At 38.1% G+C, this 16,908-nt stretch overlaps 1 protein-coding gene across 8 annotated transcripts in view; it reads left to right on the forward strand.

Moving 5' to 3' along the window:
* The window catches only part of LOC136877210 (zinc finger protein 345), a 240,452-nt gene that overhangs the window by 92,198 nt on the left and 131,346 nt on the right, over nt 1-16,908 (forward strand). For all 8 annotated transcript variants that reach the window (XM_067151049.2, XM_067151051.2, XM_067151050.2 and 5 more), the window contains 2 exons: nt 233-297; nt 2,224-2,662. In XM_067151049.2, the coding sequence (XP_067007150.2) occupies nt 233-297; nt 2,224-2,662 (504 nt within the window). The remainder of the gene's footprint in view (nt 1-232; nt 298-2,223; nt 2,663-16,908) is intronic.

The raw sequence follows: 16,908 nt of genomic DNA on the forward strand, positions 1-16,908 counted from the left end.
GTATAAGAGAAATTCATTTAACTTTTTATTCATAATAGATTTTGTGACAAATGTTGGTAAATTTCTTATTGGCTTATCCCTCCTGTGCTCTTTCATTTTATTTTTTCTTTCATTCTATATTTCTCTTCATTGCAGGTAAAATTGGGAATATTATTACATTGGAAGCCATCTTTCATCTTCCTGATTTTTTTTCCCTGACACTGATTATGCTTTCTTTGCTTTTTTTCCTCAGATGTTGAGTGACCTTGATGAGCCATTGGGAAAGGAAACAGTGGGAATAAAATATGAAGAAAATAGGTAAGAAAATACTTGTTAGTACCTGTTGTTATTAATATCATTGAGGAAGAGAAAACACAATAGGCCTGTTCAAAAAATAACTGAAATTTGAAGATATCACACAAATTTGAGGTGTTGGCGGTTTTCGGTAAGTGGCACATGTAGTGGTGTTCTTTCTAAGCAACTAGCCATTGCCGTACATTTCTAAAAATTAATTTGTAACTGTTAGGTTCTTCAGTCTACCAAAACTAATCTTGAATAAATAAATTAGTTTTGGGAAACCAAAGGACCTAACGGAGTTGAAACTGTAAAGAGATGGCTTCAAATATTACAAAACAGTTAGTTATTACTTAGTAGCTGTTAGTTTGGAGTGTTATGATTGTCGAGATATCTGCTTCAAACTGGGGAAAACGTTCTTGGAGACGCACCAAATGATCCTGAGATCAAACAAAGTGCAGTAGATCATGTTGAATGTGAAAGTGTGTGTTTTGACATCATCGATGTTGTGCACCATGAATTCCTGCTCGAGAGTTAAATGATGAACCAGTTGTAATATTTGAAGTCTTGGGAGAAAATTTCAGGAGAACAAAAGACCAGACTTGTGAAGAAACAACTCCTGGAGCTTCTACCATGACAACGCGCCAATTCAGGCATCCTTGTTTGTTTGAGAATTTTTGACAAGCATGGAGACAACTGTGCTTCCACTTCTTCCCTACTTACCTGACCTAGTCCCAGCAGACTGAAACTGAAATTCACCTGAAAGAACGATGGTTCCCAAATTGCCCAACAGGACTGGTTCTATGTTATATGCTAGTTGCTTTACGTCGCACCGACGCAGATAGGTCTTATGGCGACGATGGGACAGGAAAGGGCTAGGAGTGGTAAGGAAGCGGCCGTGGCTTTAATTCAGGTACAGCCCCAGCATTTGCCTGGTGTGAAAATGGGAAACCACGGAAAACCATTTTCAGGGCTGCCGACAGTGGGGTTCTAACCTACTATCTCCCGAATACTGGATACTGGCCGCACTTAAGCGACTGCAGCTATCGAGCTTGGTAGGACTGGTTCTAGAAATGGAAATAGCGTTGTATTAATTGAGGAGGGGAGTACAAAGCTAAATAGGCTGCAGGTAAACAGTTATTTTCAAAGATTGGTTATTTTTGAACAGGTGTCATGTTGAGGAACAGTTGGAGGGAAAAGGAACCGGAACAGAAACTTGTTGCCTGCTTTCAGTAACTCCAAGATTACATAACTGTTTGTTCTTAAATTTGGGACAAACATTAGACAATCCTACATTTTCCTTCTGTTGCACAGCTCTTACAAGTCTTCGGGGTTGCCTGAGGAATTCTCTTCATTGCTGAAGATGTAACCTTGCTTTTTTCAAATGTCATTCTACTTTACTGTTTGTTTGTGTGTTTGTTTGTTTGTTTGTTTGTTTATTGAGTCTCATCCCAAAGACTGGTTGGATCCTCAACAGATCCACTATCAGCTGTCATAGTTGTCCTAGGCATCATTAAAGAGGCATACGAGGGAAATAAGGAGTGAAGTAGTTTCCTGTTACTTTCCTGACCACTGAAATGCATACACCAACCAACACATCACAGGGAATGGCATTACTAGCATCACTCATACCTCAGTCACTTTCGTACTGTCAAAGCCAAGGATGAGACACACTGGTAAAAGACTAGGAATACAGGGCAAACACAGAAGGAGAAAAGGAACCCTCTCTTCCGACCTTCCTCCTGCATCAAGACTGAAGATCTATCCCCTCGATGAGCGTTGCAGTTAGGGCTGAGTAAAACTGTGGAGATTGTCTTTGTCTCCCTCTCCTCATTGTGTTTATTCTCTTTTCTCTATATTAGTGTGAATCCTATTTTTGTTAAATAGGGCCCTATATTTAGGATGAAATCTCTGTTCCTACAGTGATTGTGTTTCCCCTTTTATTTCCAGGGATCCTGCATTAAGAATAATGTGCGAGGTTGCAATAGAAGATGATAATCCATCTCTTACAAGAGAAGAAGGAAGTAGTAACAATATAAATAAACAATGTAAGGAAGTGGAAGATTTGAAGAGTCGCATCCCAACAGAGAGTAAAGAGACGATTGTGAAACATAAAGGGCTGAAGTCACCTCTGAACATTTATGGCCCTGTCACTTGTGATATCTGTAACAAGACCTTTACCGACATGAACATGTTTGATGATCACGTTTCTGACGAACATCTAATGAAGTGGCAGTGTAGATTGTGTGATGACAGTTTCAAGAATTCTGCTGACCTCCTTGCTCACAAGGTGGTAGAACATTCGAGTGAGTTAGTCTCTTGTGAGATGTGCGACAATGCTCAAGAAGATGAGTGGGACATGGTGGAAGAGTGGCTTGACAAACCAGAGGTCTCTCTTACTTCTTATTTTATTACCCACTTACCAGGCAAATACAAGATGCCACTCAGAATTTGTGAGAATTTGTTCATAAAAACAGGAATACTTACATTTAACACCTATTTTCCACCATCACCTTCAAAGTAGTCTTCCTGGGCTTGAATATAGTGACTCCTGCAATTTTTCCAGTTTTAAAGTTCTCATGGAAGTCTTCTGACGACAGTCTGTTCAGCATCTCCTGTGATTTCTTCAGTGGAGTCAAACACTTCAACCAAAGTTTCATTTTAGGGAAGAGGTAGAAGTAGCAAGAGACCACATCAGGCGAGTAGGGGGTTGAAGAATGGTGGTCATGTTGTTTTTGTCTTGAGTCTCTTACACTGAGTAAGGTGTGTGCGGGCACATTGTCAGTGCCAATTGTGCCACATATGAGACCGTTTGTGCCTCATGTCTTCCCTCAGTTGTCTCAAAACATCATTGTAAAACTTTTCTTTGACATTTTGATGAAATGGAACCAATTCCTTGTGCAGACTTCTTCGAATGTGAAAAAAATTGTTGGCTTCCTTTGAAACTTTTTCTTTTTGCAATTGGCTATATGTTACACCAACGCAGATAGGTCTTATAGTGACGATAGAATAGGAAAGGCCTAGGAGTGGGAAGGAAGCGGTCATGGCCTTAATTAAGGTACAGCCCTTTACCTGGGGTGAAAATGGGAAACGACAGAAAACCATCTCAGGGCTGCTGACAGTGGGGGTTCGAACCCACTATCTCCCAGATGAAAGCTTGTACTGCGCACTCCTAACCGCACAACCTACTCACCTGGTCTTTGAAACTCTTAAACTAACTCAAATGTTCTCGCTCGGCTGAAAGCTTTGCCGCCAAAAGCCTCCTTTAGCAATCAGTGGGTTTAAGCATGGCTCTTTCTAGTCATGGCTAGTTCGTGGTAAATGTGGCGAGCCCGCAGCTCATCCATTCAGCTGGCCACAATGCCGTATGACTGTATGTAAGACACTCTATATTTCCCGGAATTGGATGAGGGAAATAGATGATGATTTCCATTATTGTGGTGACTGGAGCATGTAAAAATTTTATTATCATGCCCGATAGATGTGCAGTGCTGGGGTTTGTAAGCAACTATGAAATGTAAGTAAAATTAGAATGATGTGTAAGTTGTTTTTGATTGCCTAAGGATCTTTGCAGTAAATGGGTTGGTTCACTCCCATGCACATGCTGAGGCTGAGCTAAATAAATGTATGATACGTTTTCAAGACAGTGACTTGAGCTTTAAGAAAATATATCAATAGGATGGAAAGATAGGATTCTGTAAATGTGATCACCCCATTTTGTCCAAATTAGCATAAACCTTGTTTTTAGTATGTAAGTGCATGTAAACTGTAGCTGCCTGATGAACAAAGTTTTCAAGATAAAATTTCTAGCTTACTAATTTATAGAAATTTGTCTAATTACAGAGCGGTGTAGAGGTAGCATGCCTCTTACCTGCAGGCCCCAGTTTCAATTCCCAGCCAGGTCTATGTGGGTGGAGGTGGTAGAATAACACCCATGGTATCCCCTGCCTGTTGTAAGAGGCAGCTAAAAGGGGCTTGAGGGGTTCTCAACTTGGGAGTGTGGGTTGGTGACCAAGGGGCCCTTAACTGAGTCCTGCCATTGCTTCCACTTATTTGTGCCAGGCTCCTCACTTTTATCTATCTTATCCAACCTCTCTTGATCACTTCTTCTTTTCTGACCCCAATGGTATTAGAGCATTTAAAATCTAGGGAGTTTTTCATTATCATGCCCTTGGTAGCTCTTGTCTTTCTTTGGATGATGCCTTCATTTTTTGAAGTGTCAGATCCCCTCCACTTTTTTTCCCCTCTGATTAGTGTTAATAGATGATGGTTGTCTAGTTGTACTTCTTCTTAAAACAATAATCACCAACCACCTCAAGGACTTTTACCTTGATCTGAGGCCTGGTGCTAGGTCCACTTAGTCTTTGTGATTACAATTGAGGAACTACCTGATGGTGGGATAGCAGCCCCGGTCTGGAAAGTCAAAAATAACAGCCAAGAGGATTTGTCATGGCAACAGGCCTCTTTTCTTTGCCTTCATCAGGAGATGTGTTAAGCATGTTGTTCAAGTTTCTGAAAGTGAAAAAGTCATGAATCTTCAAGTTGTTAAAATTAATGTAAAACAAAAGCTAAAGGTTTCCACCTATTCAATACTGTTAGTTGTAGCCTTAAAAAGGTTACATATATTTGTTTAAACTAGTTTCGGTCTTATCAGAGACCATCATCAGTCAAAATCAAAGTAAAGGTACCGTAAGACATTAGTTTAAAAATTAAAAAAATAAACCAATAAAAATAAAAATGTTAAAAGGCACATCGGAAACTACCTCAGCCAGTAAAATCCGGTGCCAGTCAAGAGTCTGGTCTAAACAGCACATTGGATTCTGGGGGCCCTGCACCATCATGTTGAGATCAGTCGGAAGATCCCTCACCCCGCAAGATCAAGACCAAGAAAAAACACTTCTTTGGTACAATGAATGTCAATACCCTCCTGTGAGTCGGTAAACAGATGGAACTTATCTAAGAACTGGAGAGATATTGGATCAAGCTACTCGCTGTACAGGAAACAAGATTCCCATCAAATGAAGTATCTATGATGGGCAAGTACAAGATAATAAAGGGACAACCGGCGATCAGGGAATATAAAATGGGTAATAAAAGAAAATTGCCTTCAATTCTAGGAACAGCATTTATTGTTTAGCGTCCAATTATAGATGCAATTATTGATTTTCAATCACCTTCCCCTAGGCTTTCCATCTTAACCTTGAAGAGTGGAAACAAATCATATGAAGTCTTCAATGGGCATGCACCTATTAATGAGGACAACAAGAAAAATCAAGATAAAGTCGAATAATTCTGGGTCTCTCCTGGAAAAAGAGTTGTTGAAAACTCCGGAACGTATGATTAAAATATTAACGGGTGATTATAATGCTCAAGTTGGCAACAAAAGAAAATACAGGAAAATAGTTGGCAGTTATCCTGGGCATACAAGAACCGACAGAAATGGGGAAAGGCTTATTGAAGTGTGTGAAGCATTCAACCTCAAGTTAATATCCACCCAATTCAAGAAAGAAAGAAAGAAAGAAAGACATGGCATTCACCAAATCCCATGTTAGGGGAGTTCCAAGTAGACCATGTAGCTACATCAAACCCGGCAGAGATTTTGAACGTTAAAGTGCAGAAAGGAGCAAACATAGATTCTGACCATTACCTTGTTAGAGTCAAGATAAGGTTTATTCTAAATTCCTTCAAGAGACCTTCACCCAAAATCAAGAAATATCAAACTGATGAACTCAAGATAAACCAAGAGATTGTCGAGAACTATCAATGAGAGCTTGAGGTCTTGGAAGCTTCGAATTGGGATGAAATGCCAAGGAGGATTCAAGAAACAGCTGAAAAGACTATAATGATCACCAAAAAGAAGAAACATCCATGGTGGAATGACAATTGTGAAGTAACCTTATGGGAAGGGTCTAAAGCGTGGAATAAATGGTGTACTAATCGCAGGAATTTCGAAGACTTCAAGGAACAATGGAAACACACAGCAAAACTTTTTCAGAATATGAGAAGAAAGTACGAGAAAGAACAGCTGCACAACATAGAAGAAGATTTCAAGAGAAACAACACAAGAGATTTCTATAGAAGGTTTAAAAACAAAATAAAAAAATTCTCCCCCGGTAATCTGGGAAACTCATTATCGGTGACAAGAAGAATTGTGAGTATCTGGCCAACTATTTCCAAAATTTTCTGAACTGTGAACCTCTTGAAGATGGATTGCTGTTTGGAGAGCCTCAATTCAAGTTGAAGGATTCATTACCACCAAATAAGGAAGAAATTAGGGACATCATTAAGTAACTAAAAAACAACAAAGCTCCTGGGAAAGACTCAATTAATGCAGAGTTATTGAAATTTGCAGGTGAAAATATACTGGAAAAACTAGAGGAATTATTCGCTTTTATTTGGGAAAAAGAAGAAATACAAAGTGATTGGAAGAATGCACTCATTCATCCTTTACACAAAAAAAGGGGGCCAAACTAACATCACCAACTACAGAGGTATCCCCCTTCTTCCTACAGCATACAAAATCCTATCCAGAGCATTACAGCAGAGGCTTGAAACACATCTAGATAAACAAATTGGTGAATACCAAGCCGGGTTCAGGAAACGGCGTTCATGTGCTGAGCAGATTTATATTTTAAAATCACTTATAAAAATAAGATCAATAAGAAATCAGAAGAGGACAATCGTAACCTTTGTTGATTTCAAAAAGGCATACGATTCCGTAGATCGTGGAGTGCTCATGAACGTTCTGCAGGAGTTTGGAGTGGATGAGAAATCTCTGGCCATAATTCGACAATCTCTTACAAACACCTTTTCTCAAGTCAAATTTATGGGCAAACTCTCAAATCGTTTTGAGATAAAAATGGCTTTGAGAAAAGGAGACAGCCTTTCTCCACTACTCTTTAATTGCATTTTAGAAAAAGTTATTAGGGAATTGAGGTTGAGAATGACTGAAAATAGAATGAAGAATGGGGTAAAGATAGGTTGTGGAAAAAAATGCGATCATGTTGGACTGCCTTGCCTTCGCAGATGATGTCATTCTTATTACAGACAACTGTCAAGCAGCCAAGAAACAAGTTGAACTACAAAATGTTGCAGTCAAAACAGGGTTAAGAATCTCCTTTGAAAAAACAGCATTCAGGGATTCTCTAAAAAAAGGCGACACAGACAGACGGACGGACGGACAGACAGACAGACAGACAGACAGACAGACAGACAGACAGACAGACAGACTTGTTACACTGTATGGGGATATCCAGCGTGTGCAAAAATTTAAATACCTGAGAGAAATACTCACCCTCAATGGAGATGAAAAGGAGGGATTAAAGGAGAGTGTGAGAAGGATGGAATTGGCATTCAGACTATGTCATGCCACCTATAACTCCATGTCCCTCTCAATTCAGGCCAAGTTAAAACATTACTGCACAGTGGTTAAAACGGAGTGCCTTTATGGAGCAAAAACCTTGATGAGGATGGCCGACCCAGTCCTTGAAAAAAGAGAAATAAGATTCTTACGAAAAATCTTAGGCCCAAGAAAGTTGACGACTGACCCAAACGCATTCCATTTAAGATCGAATTTGGAGCTCTACAAGACAGTAGAAAGAATCACAACTGTGATGAAGAAAAGGAGACTGATGTTTTATGGGCATATCAAAAGAATGAACCCTGAGAGATTGGCCAACAGGATACTTCTTCTGCAGAAAAGTGGAAAAAACAACCGAGATGGCTTACACAAGTGCACAATGACTTGGCAGAAATATGTATCAAGGAGGAGGATATAAAGGAAATGACATCATTTAGGAAGAAGTTTGCGGGAATGAGGGATGCGTCTGATGAGCAATATGTGAAGCCACAGAACATCTCGGTGGAAGAGCGAGCAAGAAGAAGTCAAAGACTCAAGAATCTTTGGCGAGAGTGTAATGAAAAGGGTATCAGTCTGTGTGACAGAAGGAAGAGTGTGTAAACGTGGCCCACAGGTGGCCGTATCGATAAATATTAATAAAAATATATACATATATATGAAGCAAGCATAAAATTCAAGACAAGTAAAGATTCAAAAATACACTCATCACAATCACATGTCCTGTGCTAGCTCTCAGCTTTCCTCCAATTGGAAGACTGCACCTCACAGAAGACCAGGTGAAAGACTAAAATATCAGCACTTGAAGAATCTTCTAGAACTCAGCTCACCTGAAACAAGTATGAACAAAATGATGTTGATGGGAAAGAGTTGAGATGTTTATTTGTTTCCAACATGATGGAAACAAACATGGAGAGAAAAACAAATTAAAAAATAAAAATTAAAAAATGCCTAAGATGGGGCTGAGGGATGTGGAATGGTGAGTAATTGCTGGAGGGAAAGAAGGGGGTTTAGAGTACTTAATTTCTTTTTACTGAAAATAGGAATTAATAGATCAAGTAAAGGGTTTGTTTTTTCCGATATTTCATTAAGGTTGAAATTTAGATTAAAGAATTGATCCATGTGGATGAAACAATTCTCAAAGATATTGAGCAGAGAGCCCTTATTAACCATTTTTAAGATTTTTAGATCCTGATCAATAATTGTGAATTTATGGTTTGAGTCCACCATATGTTTTCCCATAGCTGAAAATCTATTATAAAATTTATAAATTTATATTTACATGAATTTATAATATTGTTCATTTCCATCTGCATCATTTGTTTTTTCATTCCTTTGTTTTCTTAGGTTAACACAGTTTTTAGTTTCAATTATTATTTTAAATTAACACCTTTTCACTGAATTTTGTTGCAGTGAGTTGTTTTTTGCTCCGCATATTGATGTAAATATTGTATATTTGTGCTAATTTTGTTTCCATCTAGGCTCTCTTTTGTTTGTTTTTTCATTTGCTCCTTCATTATGTTTTTTAGCATTTTTTTCAACTTATATTATGTAAATTATTTCAAACTCCCCTCATTTTTCACTGAAGATGGCTCAAACGAGCCGAAACATGTTTGAATTTGTTTACTCCGTCCAATGACGGAATATTTATTGTATTGAATTTGGAGGATACTCTCATTTTTCACCTTTGAAAAGTGAAAACCATCAATACGGAATGATTCTAATATCTTGTAATAGTAAAATTGGTTTTTACACTCACAACATCCATGCCGAAACTTCTGAGTAAATTTCACTGTATGTCCAAAAAAGGTATCAAAGCATCCACTAAAGTGTACCAAACACAGTGCTATGTTCTATTGTAAAGCTTTGGGGTAGAAGTGTGGATTCCAAAAAATTTATTTTCCTGCACGCAAGGCCAAGAAAACTCTGAGAATGTTCCATTGTTCACTGTCTTTGGATAACAAAATTGTGCTTGAGGAAATTGTCTGCAAGAAGGACCATCCTAATATTGAGATGCTGAAGAACAATATTGCAATAAAAAAGGTGGGCATTTTGAATAGTACATGTCTGATCTTAAACTTTTCCAGTCCAACGTCAAGGTCATCTTGGCCATTATGTTTCATTCTGTTTAAGAAGTTTGAAGTTCTTTGACCTGATTGAGGTCCATTAATATCCCTGAAGTTTCTAGAGCAAATTTTTATGCACAAAGGAAGCCGTTCTGTTATCTCCATGGAAATATTACAAGATATATCTAGCCGTGTATCGTCATGGTTACCCGCGGCCTGTCAGCTGTGTTTTGTTTGAGTAATGTGCTGGACACATGTCGTACTAGGCGTGTTTAATCTGTGAATGCGAATTGTCTGATTGAATTTGCGATATAAAAGTGGCAAATATGAATGAAGAAGAAATACGTATGCACGTTTATTTAGACAGCAGGGACAATGATTATTTATTTGAATTAGACTAAAAGTTTAGAGAACTGTCGAGTGAAGATGAATGTGTAGTGAACTCCGACATTGCAAGTGAAACTTCAATGACTGGACCTATGCTTAAAAAGGCATGAAATGATCCCGGACCATCATATTCTGTTTCTGAAGATTCAGAAGTGGAAGTTCCAGTGACTGCTACAAAAGCAAAAGGACGCACGAAGGTAACGGGCCTGAGTGGAGGAGGGGGTTGATCATTTGAGAAACAGTGATGCTGAAAATAGTTCCGCACATACACAACAGTGAGCCTCCTAGTTTAGTTATTCATCAGGTCAGGAAACTAGAGTACTGCAGGTTCCTCCTAGCTGCATCACTCCACTTCAGTTTTTTATATTATTTTTCACTCCTGCACTGATGACTTTTGTGTAAAGCTGTATATAACTCACTAGACTCATGTTTATAGAATATAATTATCATAATAATAATATAATTATAGTTACTAATAAAAGTTCTGAGTATAATCTGACTAGGTAAAAATGTGCAAAATTAATTTGGACCAGACTGTTGGAACATCCGACAGAGAATTGGACTGCAAAGAGTTAAATTATTGTATATATACAGGATGTTCTTTCATGCCTAAAGATTATATTTCTCTTTTCCAATTTGGACTCCATGTATCGTTATCATAATATATACAGAGGCATCCCATTAATGTGTTCCTCAGTGACATGTTTTTCCGTATATAATGTTGAATTTAAAAGTCCTGGTCCTAAATGCACTAAATATGTATATAAAATGTTGCTTTAGCATATTGCCCGCTCCAGCTTACTGCATTCAATACTTTGTCTTATTCTTGCATATTTCTTAATCCAGTTAGACCTATAACCAATGATATGCACCCATCTTAGTGACGTGATGCGATGCGTGTTAGTGAGATAGAAATATGCTTAATTACTCTTGCATACAATATGCATCCTGTATATTTTTTTTTATGAACATTGGAGCAATGATGGACTCTCATTTTATGACGTCACACAAGTTTGTTTTTTTCCGCTAGCATTTGGAAACTTAAGTCGGGAGAATGACTGCTCTCTGTTTACCTTCATATCGCTTCATATTGTACAGTATTTGAGCGATTGGCGTTCAGTTACAGACAAATGCTGTTTAAAGCATTGTGTTAGTCCTCACTTCTAATGTCATACAGACATCGGTATTGCTCATAAAGTTCTGTGAGTTTTAAAACTTGATTTCTATTCCACTCAGACAGTATGAATGTTTCTGTAACTAAAAGCAACCATAGAAATGTTCTAATAGGTGATCTCTGAGTCACGTTCGAGTGTTGTCGGTTCAGAGCGTGTCACTCTGGCTAAAAGTGAAATGAATGCTTAAGCTTGGCATGGTAATATAGTCGAGAGTTCGTTATCAGGTTGGCAGTGTCTGTGGTCTTGGTAGTGTCATCAATGATAAGCCTACCTATTCTATTCATTCAGTGACGATAGCTTGCCTTGTAGTGTTGCTGGCGTATTTTAACTGAAAATCTTTCAAGGAGTTGGTTGTAATGCAAATATGAAGCGTGTGGATTTAGCTTGGAAGTTAAACATTCCTGTGCATCCTTAAATATGATTGTTAGGAAATGTAAATTGATTGAAACTGCTATTGAAGAAAAGAAAACTTAATAGCCACAGCCAGTTTTCAGAATTAAAAGGTATTATTCTAAAGTGGTTTGGACAAGTGTGAGCTTCAAACGTGCCATCATACAGTACAATGGTTCAAGCTCAGGCCACACTTTTAGCACAGAAGATGGGACTTTATGAATTTGAAGCATCCAATGGCTGGATTTCAAGAGTCGACGCAACTTAGTTTATGGATGTGTGCGAGGCACAGCTGCTGCCCTGGATAATGACACTGCACTGCATGAAGCTATTCAAACATGGAAAACTACAAAGCTTCCAAGGCTTTCAAACCTGCTTAAATATTTCTGTTCGACTCGATTTTATTTGAAGTTAATATATTAAAAATTTAATCTTCGTTATCACATTTTTCCATCTATAATGTTCAAATTCTTGGGTCCCTTCAAAAATGTACTTATGAGATTCCACTGTAATAGCATTTTTGGGTAAACCAAATTAAAATAATAAGTGAGTTATTCCACCTTTTCAGTACAAAATAAATATTGTTTATTAAATAAACCTTTAATGGGACTAGTTTTGACATATTTAAAGGTCATCTTCAACCATATCGCGTGTAGAACAGAGTCAATGTAAAAATATTGAAGGTATCCATGGAGATTAATTACTTTTAAAATGCAGGTGAAAAGGCACTTGAAGATATGAATTAAGTTAAAAATGTTATTCTTTGTATTAAAATGGTAGAATGAATTCTCATCTAATGTTGATATAAAGAAAAACCAAACCAAACCCCATGGCACAACAGCCCCGAAGGGCCATGGCCTACCAGCCCGAAAGCCTGCAGATTACGAGGTGTCATGTGGTCAGCACGATGGATTCTCTCAGCTGTTATTTTTGGCTTTCTAGACCGGGGCCGCCATCTCACCGTCGGATAGCTCCTCAGTTGTAATCACGTGACTGAGTGGACCTCGAACTGGCCCTCAGATGCAGGTAAAAATCCCTGACCTGGCTGGGAATCGAACCTGGGGCCTCCGGGTAAGAGGCAGGCATGCTACCCCTACACCGCGGGGCCGGCTTGCTATAAAGAAAGGAAAAATAAATTAGAAAAATGTAGGAAATATTGATGAAATTTAAGGAATGTAAAATATTAAATAAAAAGAATGAAAGAAAGAAAAGAAATAAGTCAAAATGTGGCTCATCTTGGGTAGACTAGGCACAGTGTGGGGCATTTAATGTAATACATGGATGAATATAAAGGTGATAATATGTTGAGTAACTTTGGATGTACTATCATACAGAACCATTAACCCGGCTCAAGGGAGATCCCTTCGTCGTCACAATCCTATCTGTGTTGCTTGTAAAAAAAAAATCTTCTGATTGAAGTCAACTTCTTGGACGTCATCAGTGTATCCAGTGCACATAATGCAAAATGATTTTTCCAAATTTTCATTTTCTTCTTGCCTCTTGTATGGCATCGAGAAATCCTCTAAGCCTCACATACCCAATGAAGCAGGTAGATAGCTGCCCAGCTTAAGGAGCTACACGATGGTCTTTCCCGCCAGTCAGAAGTGGCACTCGAATGTTATGTCTGTCTTGCGATTCACTGGAGTTTCCTCTGTAGGGTGCTACAATCTGACCAAAAAGGTATGGAGGACCTAGATTCCCCTATTGGTCTTGCTGATAGTGTCCATAAGTCTGATATGAGCACAGCTGCAGGAGCTGCCGGGGAAGGACACGTGGCATGCCATCGAACCGCTTCAGGTGCTCCGCTCCCTTAGCCTTCATTCCTCCCATAATTAACCACTTGTAACTTGGAGACAGATGTCAGATGCTGTAAGATGGATTTCACTCCACTTAAAGGAGCTTAAACAAGCTCATCTGCCCGGAGTCACAACCAGTGGCGGCTGGTGACTGTAAAGTATGGTGAAGAGCTATAATCCGTTCGGTTTCAAGCGACAGATTTAGGAACTACGTGTTGTTTTTTGTTGTTTTGTACTCGTATCTCATACCTGTGACTGGTGGAGGGTCCAACACGTGACCGTATACAGACTGGAGCGCTGTGTAACGTCCCAGTGCGGCAACCATGAGGGTGCCTTTGCTCTACAATGCAAAGTAGAGATAAGATCTGACCGGGCAACTAACAATTATGGAAGCGCGGCGCCCTCGAGAAGAGCTGGACATTTTGTCGTATTTTCATTTACGACGCACAGCTGTTTACTGATGCTAGAAACTGAAAAAGTTATAGTAGTAAAGAAAATATATATTTACATTGATTGTTTTTCTTAATAATTGAACTCGCCTATTTTTTGTACATCAAGTCGATCCTCCGGTCCTTTAAAGCTGCAAACTTATCGGTAATGTCTTCATAGAATGGTTGTTTGTTCATTAACTGCAGAAGTAGTTCTTTCTGAATAGCAATATACCCCAGAGAAATTGCATTTCTAAGGTATGTTTTTATACGTTTTAGGCAAGAAAAGCTTCTTTCCACTGATGCAGTAGTAGATGAGATGGACAGAATAAGGGAGAACAATTTATAAGCGTCCATAAAAATGTCTTTACCCGAATGTTTTACTTCTTTTGTAGCACAAATTTGCAGTGATTCAGTAGGGCGACCAAATCGTAGAACTTCATTCTGATCTTTGTTTCTCCAACGTGAAAATGGTGTTTCTAAAAAAATACACACTATGTCATAAACAGGATAATGTTTAAATAAAGCAGCACAACACTACAAATGAACCATGATGCATAAGTACTCGTACTTCACACAGGATGACGCAGGGAAGACGAAACATTCCGATCTTCCGGCAACTTCACTTGCACATTCCGCTATGAGGAAAGTACGTGGGTGATGTCATGGTTGTCACGGCAACCGCCAAGGCCAAGCGGTACAGGGGAGCACTTGGGAGGTAGAGCCAGCTGCGGAATCTCTCGTCTTCACTCAATCTCACGTGCCATACTGTGGCCGACAGCTGGTGCTTTCGTGAGTTTCCGTGGTTTAAAGATAGAAATTTCATAATGTTCCATATTGAACTGTATCACAATTAAATTGAAAACAAGAAATAAAGTGATTCAACCTATTCGGTACAAGGAAAATAAATGTAATGTTACGTTCTTATTTGATTAAAAGCGGTACCAGCCCGAAAGCACTGCGTGATGTAAGATCCTAAAATCCAGAAGAAATCGAAGATCAGTCATTTAAATGAAGCAAGGTGTTAATCCCTATAGTGTTAAAGTGCTTCTTGAACTGCTTTTAGTGAAAGACTTATCCTTTACTTATTGTTTTCCCATGCATTGTTTTATATTTTTATTTAATCGGCTGATGATGACCCAAAATAGTAGTCGAAACCAGTACCGTTTTTAATCAAATAAGAATGTAACATTACATTTCTTATTTTTCTTGTATTGAATAGGTTGAACCACTTTATTTCTTGTTTTCAATTTAGTTCCCCTGGTTCTCATCAAGTGATGCGAGCTCTTGGTGCTTCAAACACCGCACGAAAAAAACATTTTCTTTCCGTAAAACCAACAAATGTCATAAGAAAAATAAATTTTTAAAAAAATCATTCTGGTAAAAAGAAATGGTGAAGTGGCACTTCACCTACTTCACCTGAAAAGCCACCCCTGGTCACAACACTTGGAGTTGAGGTACTGGCTGTACAGTCTACTCCATTATCGTAGCAGGACATTCTGGCCAGTCAGAATGAGCAAATAAATATATCAGTGTCAATAAATATTATTTAGCGTTCTGTTTGAAAACTGGTCCCTTGTTCTATCCAAGGAGAATTCGGAGCTCTCTTGTTTTAGCTGTTGAAGCATAGTCTTCTCCTCCCCCCGTCCTTTTTTTTTTTTAGATCACCTGATAACTGTTTCATCCTTCTTCCTATTCCATTCTTTTCTTCAATAATGCCATTCAGTAATCCATTCCTTCCCATAATAGGCCCCATAGATTGATTTGTTTTCGTAAAATCTCGTGCAGAATGGTTCTTTGCTCATTGACTCTCCTTAGGATGTCCTCATTGTTCAGTCGATCTGTCAGCATGATGTTCTGAATTCTTCTCCAACACCTCATTTCCAAACTCTCATGGTATTTTTGTTCATTTTCCCTGAGAGTCCATGTTTCTGCTCTATGCAGGCAACATTCCATTCACCTCCAAGAAGTATCCTCTGCCTTGGTCAAGCTTGAACTTGCCCTTATTGAGAGAATAACCAACAAAATTTGGTTAAAAAACGAAATTCGTTTCTTATACAAGAAAAAATCATTTTTAAACAACAGATTATACGAAACACATCTAGAAATTGCTAATCTTCTCCCGAGTGCACAATGGAACCTCTTCCTAACTCAAGTAGACAATAAATTATTTCATGTACTGTCAATCAAACAACAAACCCTAGAGAAAAAAACTCAAAATTCTTAAGAACAACTCTTCTTCACATAAATTCCAGTTTAAGAACCGTAACACACCCTCCAAAACTATTGAACAATTCCATCCTCCCATTGTAAATCTATCTAAAACAACTCTGAATGATGCTGAAAACTCAATTCTTTCAAAGGGCTTCAAACACAATTGGCCCAATCTCAACACTTTCAATGTAGCCACCAATTTAATAATTGAATCTGAAATAGCCATTAACAAAATGCCAACAGATGTACAAGATGAAATCAGATATGAAGTAAAAAGGAAACTCGAAAAAGTCTTCATTAACAATAACAAAAACACTTCTCTTAATAATAATAATAATAATAATAATAATAATAATAATAATAATAATAATAATAATAATAATAATAATAATAATAATAATAATAATAATTTAATTAAAGATAATAAAATCATTTCAGATCTTAAAAAGAAAATCAATGACAGTAATCTCATTATCACCAAATCTGATAAAGGCAACACTACTGTCATAATGGATAAAACTGACTACTTAGATAAAACCAAAAACTTTTTCAGTGACCCTTCTTTTTCTATAGTAAAAAAAGACCCAACCACAAAAATCCAACGCCTACTCAAACATACTTTAAAAAACGCTTGCTTTCTCCTCACAGATCAAGAAAAAACTAAATTAATAAACATGAACCCAGGACTACCCACTGCCAAAGCACTCCCTAAAATTCACAAAACTAACATTCCCATCCGTCCAATAATCAATTACAGACCCAGTCCCCTATACAACACTTCTAAATTTATCCAAACATTTTTACTAAAAAATTATCGTTTTT

Source organism: Anabrus simplex, chromosome 7 (genome assembly GCF_040414725.1).
Source record: "Anabrus simplex isolate iqAnaSimp1 chromosome 7, ASM4041472v1, whole genome shotgun sequence".
Classification (NCBI taxonomy): domain Eukaryota; kingdom Metazoa; phylum Arthropoda; class Insecta; order Orthoptera; family Tettigoniidae; genus Anabrus; species Anabrus simplex.